General features: G+C 41.7%; 1 protein-coding gene across 1 annotated transcript in view; it reads right to left on the bottom strand.

Annotated features, from left to right (window-relative positions):
* Positions 1-4,219: 4,219 nt before the first annotated feature.
* LOC140231129 (focadhesin-like) overlaps positions 4,220-13,498 on the bottom strand; it is a 47,671-nt gene continuing 38,392 nt past the window's right edge. The window contains exons 30-33 of the mRNA XM_072311281.1: positions 12,285-12,478; positions 8,333-8,668; positions 7,357-7,435; positions 4,220-5,378 (exon numbers count right to left, since the gene is read on the bottom strand). Coding sequence (XP_072167382.1) covers positions 5,236-5,378; positions 7,357-7,435; positions 8,333-8,668; positions 12,285-12,478 — 752 coding nt within the window. The 3' untranslated portion in view covers positions 4,220-5,235. The remainder of the gene's footprint in view (positions 5,379-7,356; positions 7,436-8,332; positions 8,669-12,284; positions 12,479-13,498) is intronic.

Raw genomic sequence — 13,498 nt, 5'->3', positions numbered from 1 at the left:
TTCAACAGTTCATTGACCGCGCGCACAGTGCGCGTACTATGTAATACATGTGTTGACAATGACAACGCTCAATGTACATGTACATATGGACACACATGGAAAATGACAACGTTCTTTGCAGACCGAAAATACATGCATGCAGCTCTTTGACGATTTCCCGCTTATTTGTTAACAATACAATTCGATAGAAACTTCACAAGTTAGGGCAAGAATTGAAGTCTGATGTACTACAAAAAAAAAACCTGGAAATTATAGACATGAAAGTGTAGCAACCATAAGTCAAAAATGGGTTAACTTCAAACGCGATTTTCTCAAATTGTCATTCTTACGCAAACCTGAGGGATTCGTCGGTTCGTGTGACCGGCGACGATATCTATATATATATATGTATATATATCTATATCTATATATATATCTATATATATATATATATATATATCTATATATATATCTATATATATATATATATATATATATATATATATATATATATATATATATATATATATATATATATATATATATATATAATGTATATAATTGTTATCTTTTCATTCTATTTTTCTACAATAGTACAGTGATCTTTGATCTGAACTTTAGCTTAGACCTTTCACTACGTTCACTTCACCGAAACAATTCCCCCTTCTCCCCTTCCTGCTAAGTTAAAGCTGAAATATGTCATTTTTAGCTAAATTCCATGACTTTTAATTGATCTCTGAACCGAGGGATTTGCCCAAAATCTTATCAGCCAGATACTAAAAAATGCCAAATGCACTTCTTCTTAAATTGTGATGAGATGTGGGACACAACACCATGCCACTGGTACACGTTTGGGTGGGGCATACCAAAGTATACAAAGCATTAGTACAAATAAATTCTGTGTTAGTACAAATGATGCACAGGATAGAGTGCGTTAGTGGAGGCGTAGCGCACTCGGGGGTATTTACAATTGTGAAACATGCATGAGGCGAAGCCGAGTGCATGTTGCACTACATTGTAAATACCCGAGAGTGAGCTGCGTCTCCACGAACGCCACAAAATAATCCTGTGCATCATTTGTTTTATAAAATGGGTCGAAAACTAACAACATTTTTCACGTACCTTTGTGAATCAAGATGTCCGAAGATGTTCGTCCCAGTAAACACGTCGCACTCGGAAAGTACTGTACGTATACGAGTATACATGTACGTACGCCGGGCCACACGTTATGCACACAAGAAAGGCCGGCCGGCAGCCCGAACTAGAAGTTGTTTACAGGATTGACAGCGCGTGTAGTAGCGCGCGACCCACTTGTAACAACTGATTGAGTGCGCACTGCTAGTGCAAACATTGTGACGCCGGCCGTGGATGTTAGTGAGAAATTAATACAAGCACACGTGACTCATTTCAGCGCTTCCAATTGGCTACATTCTTGAACCCATTTTATAAACATGTATACTTTAAGGAGGTAGGTAGGTAGGTAGATGAATGAATGGATAGATGGATACCATGGTAGATAGAAATTTGTATACAGCTACATAGATACAAATACAGATAGATGGATAATGAAGAAAACAAAATTGATAATGTTATTATTCAGGTACCACTAATCGTGAATGCCATGTTGCAAAGGTCTAGTACCTTGGTATTCAGTTAAATTAAACTGTGACTTACAGACTATACACAACACAAAAAGAATGCACTGCACAACAAAAATGGGTGATGTACAATAACGCTGAATATAATATTGCTTTGGTACAATAATGAAATTAACAAATATTCAGAGTAGTATGTAATAAATCTATTGCTCCTCATCAAACATAGAGGAAGCATTACACACAGCACAGTCCATTTGTTTGGACAATATGCACAAATTACCCATTCTGGGTCCTCACTGCTAGGTAATAACAAGTCTGCAATGATTTTAAACGAAAAATGAAATATTGGCCTTGTTGATTTCATCTCAAAAAGGAAGCTCAGTGTAAGATATAAGGTGATTACATAATCATCTCATCAAGACTGTGACCAGTGCTACTAATTTTACAAAAAAACAAAACAAAACTAGAGAACACTGAGAGTGCAGACCTCCGCCAGGCAGCTAATTTCCACCACTGATCTTGTTCTTCCATACAGATCGGTGATTTCCACTCATATGTATGCATACGGAAAGTCACCCAATTTCCCAATACAGTAGCCTTTTGATACGTCATCAACTTGCGGCTGCGCGGCGCACCTCACCTAGCAGGAACTAGAGCACGCACTTAAATGCACATATGAAAACCTGAAAAATGCACAGCTTGAACTCCCAAGTTTATTGACCCTACCTCCCAAAATATCGAGAATCCTTTATAAAATCCACAAAAATTTGCGGATCACTACCAAAATTTAATCATCTGATACTTATCGTTCTCAACCTTTCCTGCAAGTTTCGTGCAAATCCGTTCAATACTTTTTGAGTTATTTTGCACATGGACAAACAAACAAACAAATGGTCATGAAAACATAACCTCCTCCCTTGGCAGAGGTAATAAGTGACACTTCATACATTCCAAAACTTTCTCTTCCACATTGAACCTTGATAAACTGCCACTGTTCTGCTTCACTTGTAACATAATTCAACAAGATTGTATTACTGCTCGAGATCCGACTGTAAGATTGTTACGTTGTTTTTGGAACAATAAATACAAGGCATCGGCCTCCAATGACATGCTTCTGCGTTATGCGTTGGTGCTGTCAGCGTGTTACGGAGCATCATCACCCAAGGTCACTGTAATCATAACTAGCACCTTCAGAGATCTCCCTCCATTCTTGGGGGGAGGGGAGCAATCCAGCCAACCAGCCACTCACTAGAGACAATGTTAACCTACCCAACATACAGACCAGGTTCTGCTTCCAAAACCATAGTGTGGATGCTCAAGGGGATTTTCTCCTGGTGTCCCTGTACAAACTAGTCAAGTCCAAGGGACAAATTTTGATCTTGGGCTTGAAACTGATAACTCCCAGCACATGCTTGAACTCTGGTGTCAAATAGAAGAGCGTGCCACTTCAGCAGAATGCACGGTCCAAATCGCAATTGTCCACGCAGCTCAGGGACAGTTGATAGTAGCGTGAACGGTTAGTCGTTAAAAAGACAAAATCTCTTCTGACTGTCCCAAGATGCAGGACCTAGTCTGAACACAGGGTAAGTAACACTACAGGGTACATTCCACTGGCATTTGGGTTGTATCGCTTCATTAACCTCGATAGAGAGGAGTGTTGATAAAATTGTCCTGCTCAAGGATGCAAAAGGAAATTGTAGCAGAATTCCTGATGTGTTCACTATTCTGTTGAAAATGTGCCTGCAGTTTTAAGAACAAGCAGTGTGGTTTGGACCCACACATCCAAACCTCATGAAAGATGACAACTTTGGGGTTCACACTCACAGAAAAAACAAAAACAAAAATGTGATGTTTGATAGCATGTGTGAACATGCCTGATGCTGCTAATCAAGAGGAACAGCTTAAATGCTTCATAGAGAACAAAAGGCCACGTTCAAGCGCTCAAAAGCAAACCAAAGTAAACCAATCCAATATGTACTGTACCATACCATTCCAGATTTGGAGCATTTGAGTGCTAAGTGGAGAAAGCATACCTCATGAGTTATCTTTAGAGGGGATTACATGTTTTGCAGCAACTGGATCAGTGCATCTGGTATACTTCCACTACTCAAAGGAGTCCAAAACAGAGAAAATCAATTCTTTGCATTATGACGTATGTGCGTATAACGCACATTTTTTTCTCAAGCCAACTTCTAGTACGGTTATGGTACGCTTTTGGAGCACATCAGGAGGTGGTCTACGTTTGCCTTGGTGTAGTAGGGTACAATATACTTTAGGAGCGCTGGCGTGGGTATGGTACAGTACAGTATGCTTTAGGATAGCACTCCCAACACACCCAACGAGGACCAAAGTACAGTCACCACCTCTAGCAGCCATTTGTCATATGTGGAAACTAATACTCTCCTCAAGAGAAATTAGGTATTGAACACCTTGCACATAGTGGTCACCTGTCTAGTGTGGCCAGTGGCAACAAAGGTCATCTCCTGCAGGCAACATATCACTATACATGAGGAGGACTCACATCACTTATGTAAAAACTGTGACCTTACTTGACTACACTCATTTTACTGTGAGTAAAAAAAGGGTATTATGTCATAACTGATTTTGATGGCTCCCCCCCCCCCCCCCCCACTTCAGACTCTACTGTATATTCAAATACATTTAGATAAGCAGAGATAATACATGCATGAAGGACATAAAAGTTACGGTAAAGTTAGAAGTTCAAGAGCAAATTGGATGAGGGGATGTCACTATCTCACTTGCCTCTCATAGACCTGCACACAAATTTTTGCAAATTTTGCTGTACTTGTAATACCTGAATTATATCATAAGTTGTAATGATTCATCATAACTTCTCTTGAACATATTTTTTTAAAATAATCTATAAATTCTTGAATTTCTAATTTGATTATGACTCAATCAAAAATTTACTACTAGAAAAGCACTCGGAGAGAACAGACTCCGCCAAGCCAGCAACTCATTTCCCAACATAGAAGCCTTTTGTTTATGTCATTGCACAACCCCTTGCCCGAGCAGAGCACACACTTTAGTGCGCGTATGTAAACCTTCAGTACGCATAGCTTGAACTCTAAGTTCGTTGACCCTATATGCCAAAAGATGAAAAATCCTTCAAAAATCCATAAAAATTCCTGGATCACTACCAAAATTGAATGAGGTGTTCCTTGTGTCAATATCGACTTTTTATGCAAGTTTCACCTTAATCCATACACTACAGCTATTTTGCACACAGACAAACCAACACAGATGATCACTTAACCTCCTCCTTCCTTAGCAGAGGTAACAATTTGTGAGACATTCCTGATGTTGCAGACCAAACTGGAGAGTTGTGAGATGATGAAATTTTGTTGTTGTCTACATATGTAATTTGATTACACATTTGTAGCTGGCATCACTGTCTTGTGATAACTTGGGCACATCAAAATTCCACCATGAAAATTTTTCACTCTTTTGAGTGTGTCAGTTTATTCCTTTCATAGAGTCAAATGGAATAATGGTGTTGGGGTTTCCACTTCTGTTGAGAAGAGTTGTTGTCCCACTGAACGTTGACATACACCACTGCAGGTCAGGTGTACTCGGAAGAGAGTTCTCCGGTCGCAGAGCAGCAAAATCTTTGGGGCCCCTAGTCCTGTGGCTCGTCTCACAGGTGGTCCAACACCTTCATCCACCGCTCCCCTGCTGCAAACTCTGGGTAGTGACGCAGAGTATTGAGGCAACCTGCGGCAGAGAAAAGGAGAAACGACGCCATGTGAAAGACTTCTTCCTCCCCCTTCCCTCTCCAACCTTCTCAGACAGACAGACAAAACAGAACAGACAGACAGAGGGCTATGTGTCAAATCATAACACAATGACCCATGTATGATTATTTCCAAGTGTAAAGGTGTCAGCACAGAGCTCACAACTGTCACAAATGTACACACTAGTAGTTATGTACATGTATGATATACTGTATGCATAGGCTGTTTTAATGTGTATGTACACAGGTGGACCAGATTAATGGAGAACATTCTATATGATATAGATATAGTACATACAGGCTGACCAGATCAGTGGAGAATTTTCTAGGTGGTATACAATGTAGCTACAGTACATGCATGTGACAGGAAATATATTATAGCTCACTCAATCTAGAATGATTTCTCACCCAGTCTAGAATGTTCTAGGAAGTGCTAACATATTTGGCTGAGTGAGGCACTGTCCCTGTAGCCCAATGTGATTGGTAGTTATTTTTGGCAGGCTGTTATGCACATAGTTAGGCAGTGAGTCAGCTAGGATTCCTGGAACAGTCTTGGACTTGCTAGTATAAACAAGGGTGTGGCCCCTGGTTGGAGAAAATTACAGAATGTACTAGAAAGGGGTGAATGGATATAAAAGCCAGAGAAATTCTGCAGTAGGCAGAGTACCCAACACCTCTGCTCTGAGAGTTACTTTACTTCTGGCTCTGAAGTGACTTGTTATAGTCAGTCCTGTGTTATCTGCTGACCTGTTATGTTTGTGGAGATAAGGCCTGGGAGACATTTTGCCTGCAGAGAATTAATTTGCCTTCATTGGCGATAGACTCTATATATTAATGTCAACGGATATTGCTACAGCAAAGCTGTGATGGGCTGGCTTCCTAGCTGAACATTATTAAGTGAATCATCATTCAACGCATCAACTGGACGTGGTCGTCATAATGTTTGGATTCTGCACGTTTGCCGTGGACATATATCATGGATTTTACCCCGGATCTATACCGTGGACTATCGTAACCTGTGCCTCTGGAGTTACGTCGGAGGAATCATTCATCGGTGTATCAAGGATCATCAAGGATTCAACATCGTATTTGGACATTTCCTGAGGATTGCATGGACCTTGTGATTAAGATTTGGCTGTAATACGTGTAAGTGATTTCATTACCGATTTATGATTGTTTCTATTGATCACTATTGTACTGATGTGAAAACCGATTCCGGGTCTGTACCCACAATATTACTGTTAATAAACCGCCTGAACATTAGTTGATTGTTTCTTTGGTGCGATCATTCTCAGAGTGATTTTGGTCATAACACAACCAGCAGCTTTCATGAGTGGAAACTTGTATACAGTTCAACCTCAATTATCCGGCCATGTCAGGACCGGCGCTCATCCGGATAAGTGAATTGGCTGGATGTGGGAGACACAATACTATGTATATAGCTGCCGTTCAAGCTGCCGTCCCAATGCACTGGCAGCTAGGCAGGTAGCGTACCCCGCAACGGTGGTGTAATCTATGCTAGCCTGCACAAAATTGTAGTCCCTTCTTCACAAAAATAAAGTATATCTTTATGTGAAAACCATACATGTTTTACCTCATTAGATATTGAGAAACCTATAATGCACATCTTATGAAATTAGTGAAATAGATCCATGAAAGTCACTGTTATTTCTCAATTTTTGGATGAAAAAAAAAAAGTCCATAACTGCGTGAACGCGTCCGGATAATAGAGATTTCCGGATAAAAGGAGACCAGATAATCGAGGTCGAACTGTAATTCAGAGTCAAAAAGAAGGAAATACTGGTAAATATGCATATTTTCTTTTACATGCATTTGCTATGAATTCCACAGTCTTAATACAATGAACATGAAACCCTAAGTAAGAATTGCAGATGTTGAAGTGCACCCAAACTTTGTCCAATGTTTTCACTAGCCAGATCGGTGGTACGTTTGATACACAGGTGCAATATAACACCCTGGTACAGCCTGCATTAAACGTTGGTATATTTTTCGAAGTATCATTACCTTTTAGTTCCAACTTCAGAGCACCAGGGAAAATTTCTTCATGACTGCGTATGAACAACTCAATCAGCCAGGTTATCATCTGGAGACACACAAACAAAGGATTGTAGGTTAAAAACAATAATGATGAAGCCATTTTTATGATTATCAAATAAAAGGTATCACTGTAATCATGTCCATAAAGAATAACACAGAGGAGGTACAGCAATTGTACAAGTAAGCAGGACTTTCATGCATTAACCGTGTTCATTATGACGGGAGTGCACTGTATACAATCCACATAGTACTTAACAATATTATATGGAACAAAGACCCTATAGCATGGGGATTCATGGACTGGGAAGGCTGGCCCTGTTCAGATATATTCAAGAATCTTGTTGACGAATTGTATACAGCTTTCTCACTGATCTCTATGTAAGTACACACAGTCACAGCTGCAGAGTCTCGACCGGAGTCAACCGTTACCAATGAGCAAATGCGTCAATGCACATATTCGCGGACTGGTGTTGTTCATGGTTTTCGTATGTACCCTGGTGGGCAGGGAATGACTTGGACCACCCATGAATCTCCATGCTACTGGGTCTTTAAAAAACAAAACAAAACGACAACATAAAGACATCATCTCAGGTTTTTGCCTAAAATGTATGGGGATAGAGCTTTCCCTTCAGTTTCACCACGTCTGCGGAACTCTGTACCAATCGCACTTCGGCATTGTAACAACCTTGATATGACACTTTAAATCTGAACTGAAGACCTATTTTGTCCAGCAACGTTGTGAATGATGTGTGACACATGTGGGAGCTGGGTGCCTTTGAATGTTTCTACAGATAAATGCTGTTTCATCATCACCATCATCATCATCACCATCATCACCATCATCATCATCACCATCATCACCATCATCATCATCATCATCTTTGCCAATGGCAACAAAGCCACAAAGCAAGGGGGGAAGATTCAACCATGCTTGACCTCTCACCTTGTCTCTCATGCCTGTCCACCAAGACTGACCCATCAGTCTGTCCAGTGCCTCGGGCAGCAGTCTCCGGGCTTCCCTTGCCAGCTCTCCTCCGACCTCCCCCCACGCCAGTGGACCCGTCCCGGCTGTGCTGGCTAACCACCAGTCGGGCATCTCGTGCGAATCGCCCAAGCTGGAGTCCTCCTCCCTGCTTTCGTCCAGACCCCCCGTCGGTTGGTCGGCCAGCTGAGAGCCGGTCTCGTAGTGACGAGGGTGTGGCCCGAAGAGGACGGGGAAGCACCGTGACGACAATGATGTCACAGCAATGGCAAAGACATCGAACAGGTAATCAATATCCTGGAAATGGGAGGAACCAAACAAGACAAAACATAACTCTATAGGTTGGGTTTTTTTTTTTTTTTTTGTGGCACAATGTGGTGGAACTCATATCTAATGCACTTTGGGTCTTCTTTTTTTCTCTCTCATTACAAACATTTTTGTGCATTCACATTTGTGCTTTTTTTTTCTTTTTAGTTGGAGTACTGGACCAACACATAAATTCCTTGAGTAACATGTCTATCTCCAACCACCTCTAGTCCATCCAATTGCAGTCTGGCATCTGGCCAGAGCTAGGAACATACCTTCGATAGGCCGGTGTGCAAGGGAGTCACACAGACTAATAATCACTTAGTTCTATGGAAACAACAATCAGCAAGAGGTCAGTCTACTAAGTGCAGTATATTCAAACTTATGAATGATTTCCTTAATTACTTGGCAGTAAATTTTTCAATTCACCTCCTCTATGTTGCATTCTGATACACAGAATTTGGTATGCTATTGTACAGAATAAAAACTCTTTAAAGGCAGCCGGTCGTCGCAGGCGATTCGCAGCTCAGTAGAAAAGCACGACAAGCTGCTCCTCCCGTTATTGTACCCCCGTACGTACCGAATGCCGAACACGACGCTACGCAGCGCACCAGCGAAAACCTGATGGGGCACGAGCGCCGCGCGAGCTGTCCACTGTAATTTCAACATGGACGCCCGAATACCTACCGAATGGGGCCGAATGGGTGCATGCACAAAACCGCACAACAGCCATGCGCATGAAAATCTCTCCCGGTCCGCGACACAACAAGTGAGAGCTGTAGGGTGTACGTACGTACCAAAGAGATTTTCCCCAGTGGTGGGGAGGAAAAATCTCTTTGGTACGTACGTATCTGGCTCCAGTCTCTGTTTATATGCACTATGGTGCCAATTTCAGCAATCTAGGCAATAATATTTAAAAATGTCTGAAAATATTATATAACAATATCATAAATTATTCATATAAATTACGTTGTTTAATATTTGGTATTTATAAATATGCTTTGATGAAGAAATATTAAAACTCTAAGCTTCATGTATAGCAAGTTGCAATGCATATGGCCATATGGCAGGTTGTTATGATCTCATCGTGCAATGTTGTCTGCTGCGTCAGCTGCATGTGTTATACGTACAGCTTACAGTACGTTGGGCCGGATCGTAACATAACAAAGTTGATAGAAAATCGTCGGTACCGGTATGTCAGTATCAATATTGTGTGTGGTATGCGAGTACTGTTTGCAATAAAAAGTGCTGTACTGTTTCGGCTTAGCCTTGGCTTTGGTTTAGTAATGAAACCTCACAATGGAGATCAAACAGCCGTCCAACTCGAGGCAACGTATCTACTTGTTTGACGCTATCGACGAGTGGAGAACGCAGAGAGACGTGTTCTTAGCTGGAGGACAAGTAAGAGACCAGAGGGGGAGGCTTCAGCGTCAGAGTGCCGATGAAAATTTTGCTTTCCACTTGCTGGAGTTGCATGAACAGTTTTGCAGGAATTTTTATTTAGAATGTGCAAATTCGTGTTACGACATGCACGGTGGAATTGTGTTGCCACGGCTTACGCCAATCAAGCAACCCCAGCTGGCCAAGTCAACAACTTCAAGGAATCCAGATCCAGATGATGTGTAAGTAGAAGTCTACACATGAATCAGTGATTGAAGTGGAATGACTTTTTCTAATCTAGTATCAGTAACTTTAGGGCATTCGCGTTTGATCGACAAGTAGGCCTATTTTTCTATGTATAATTCCGCGTTCTCATTTATGTCAAATTATGATAATGCCGTAATTGAAATGACATTTGCTGGGTCAGTTTAATGTCATTAGTCCCATGAAATGAGAAGTTTTTCATATCAATCATGTCATGCAAATTCCCCAAGAATATGATTTAGGATTTGCAAATAAATTTAAAAAAAAATGAATAGATCTATCGCAAGCTCCATCATACATGTAGTCTAACCCAATAGATCTGGTAGAACTCTAACGTTTAAACAGGGGAACTAAAGGTTCAAAGATGATAGATCTAACAATAATAGATTCTAGTTTAGGCCCTACTTCGACTTGAAGGTATGTCGGTTGGTGCACGGCCCCCTTCTATCACGGCCATAGCCCGACCAGACACTGTTACGCTATGCGAAAACTCGACGTACCATGTGCAGCGACTGGGCTGTGTATAGTTATCACGGCCACAGTTACACTGTGCAGTGCAACTGTGGCCGTTGTTGGCCCTGCACGGGCACAGTCGCTTCCGGTCCCCGTCCTGAATTTACACACGCCAGGGCAAGTATGGTTGGACCTACTACTAATCGACCGCCTAATGTTTATCTGCTTGATAAGAATATTTAACACTGAAATTCACGTAAAAAAACTTGACCTACGTGATTGAGAAAATCCAGCTCTATCAAATGCCGTTGTTCCGTTTTCGATTCGAAGTTTCAGTGCAAAAATATCGCCGACGAACTTGCGTGGCCTCGTTTCAGCTCCCCGCGGTAAATCGCGTTAATAGGATCGACCGCTGTTTTTGCATTGACAATGCACGCAAACCGACTTGTATTGAACACCGTGTTGTACGAAGCTTTTTAGAAGCCTTTTTAGAAACTTCCATAGACGTTACATTGTGCTGTCATTACGATTCGGTGAAAATATTCATTCGAAATTTTGTCCTTGATTAAAACCATTAATGAACAATGAATTATCTCGTTTTCCCACACCATCCTCATCTACATTCAAAGCCAATCCATTTTTATGTGCTTTGCGCGCAGAGAAGTGCGTACTAAGTGTTCAGTGCGCGAATTATACGCGGTCGGTTTCAATAAGGGTGGTCGATATGTAGTAGGGCTACACAAGACACAGGGTCTCCGACCCAATCGTCCGCGTTCAGAATGGACAACTCGGCGGTAATATCCGCTACCCATGACGATGTGTCATCGTCCATGATGGCCACCCTACCTATATATAATCTGATCTGACGATTACAGTGTAGTTAACGACTGACGATGATCGACGGTGCGATGAAGAGAAGGCGTACACTGTAGTCGTACAAGTATAGGCAGCTAGCTACTATAGCTCATGCGAACATTGCATCACACAGTACCGTACCATACATTCAATTCACATTACACAAAACGTACTCCCAGCGCTCAGATCAATCAAGCGAGCAAACGAGATACTATAGCGCGATACATTGCTTTAGGGATGTCTTGCGCACACACACATTTCGCTTCGTAGCAACTTCGGAAGCGAGTTTACGTGCTGCCGCCCGCGGCTGAAATATGTCCATGTATCCTCGCGACTGGGTGTCTTTAAAATGAGATCACTGGGACCACTGATCCTACCTTGTTATAACCAGTACCTCCTCATAAGCACACTGAAAAAGAGACAAGCTAAATACAGCAATCGAAAATCAAATTTGCCTCATTACAAGCAGTACCCCTTAAGCGAGCTCGTTATAACAGGGTTTCCCTGAATTGAGCAAACCTAAGGTAAGCTTGACATTGTCACATTTTACACTCTGTAAAGGTATGAACACATTTTGAAAATGTTTGTGTGCTGGATGGCCTTTGCAGACTAAAGGCAGGACTTAGACCCTTGACCCTCGAACCTTGACCCTCACCTCGCAATGCTCTTGTGGGGAGGCGCTGACTGGAAGATCCTCGCTGATCACCAGGACCTTGAGACGAAGCATGACTAGCTGGAGGAACTGGGCCTTCTCCTCGTCGGGGAAGACTGAGGGGCGGCTGAGACAAGTCAGGAGGAACCACAACACCCCATTCCTCTCACTCTCAGAGTCACACCTCATGGCTCCATCTGTACGGAGAGTGGAGTGTTTACACGCAGATTGTATCATAAAATAGGTTCAAGAATGTAGCCAATCAGAAGCATTGATATGAGTCATGTGTGCTCTTTATTTTTCATGCTAATAATGCACAGGAGTGCAGAGAGCGCACAACAAAGAAGCTCTTGAACTAGAAAAGCACTCTGAGAGTGCAGACCTCCACCAAGCAGCTAATTTCCGTCACTGATCTTGTTCTTCCACAGAGATCAGTGAGTTCCACACATACATGCATGCCATATGCTGAAAATTGCCCAATTTCCCAATATAGAAGCCTTTTGTTTATGTCACCAGCTTTCAGCTGCACAGTGCCTCACCCAAGCAGAGCACTCACTCTAGTACACACATGCAAACCTCAAATAAACATGGCTTGAACTCCCAAGTTCATAAACCCTATCTGCTAAAAGATTTTTTTTTTTTTAATTCTTCCAAATTTTATAAAAATTCTTGGATCACTACCAAAATATAATTATCTGTTTTTTGTGTCATTATCAATCTTTCCTACAAGTTTCATTCAAATCTGTTCAAAACATCTTGAGTTAATTTCACACAAACAAACGAAAAGACCAATGCCGGCAAAAACATGACCTCCTTGATGGACGTTACAAGTTGTGTACCCCAGTTCCTAGGGATGATGCTGTCTAAGCAATTCATGAACCCTTGTGACATAAGCCTTTTTGAAATATGCTTATTATTCCCCTAGCCCCATCCAAACTTCTACGAGGGCCACCACTACTTCTGTCTCAGAATATCTCGACGCAATATGAAATGGTTGTAATTCATCTGTGCAATAAGAAGACTATCTTGAAGAAACTTTGTAGATTTGAGCCTTGGGGGCCATGTCCTTCTTGCTCCCATGATGACCAGCTAGTATGCAATCTGTAAACTGCCCATCCCCTTCACTCCTGCTAAAGAGGGTAACAATTTGGATATTGCATTTTATGAAGAAGATGAAACTTGCGGTTTTGACAATCAACAGGCAACCTACAAGACAT

This window comes from Diadema setosum, chromosome 7, assembly GCF_964275005.1.
Source record: "Diadema setosum chromosome 7, eeDiaSeto1, whole genome shotgun sequence".
In the NCBI taxonomy this organism is placed as follows: domain Eukaryota; kingdom Metazoa; phylum Echinodermata; class Echinoidea; order Diadematoida; family Diadematidae; genus Diadema; species Diadema setosum.
The sequence above is the reverse complement of the archived record's forward strand: the minus strand, read 5'-3'. Positions and strand labels throughout refer to the sequence as shown.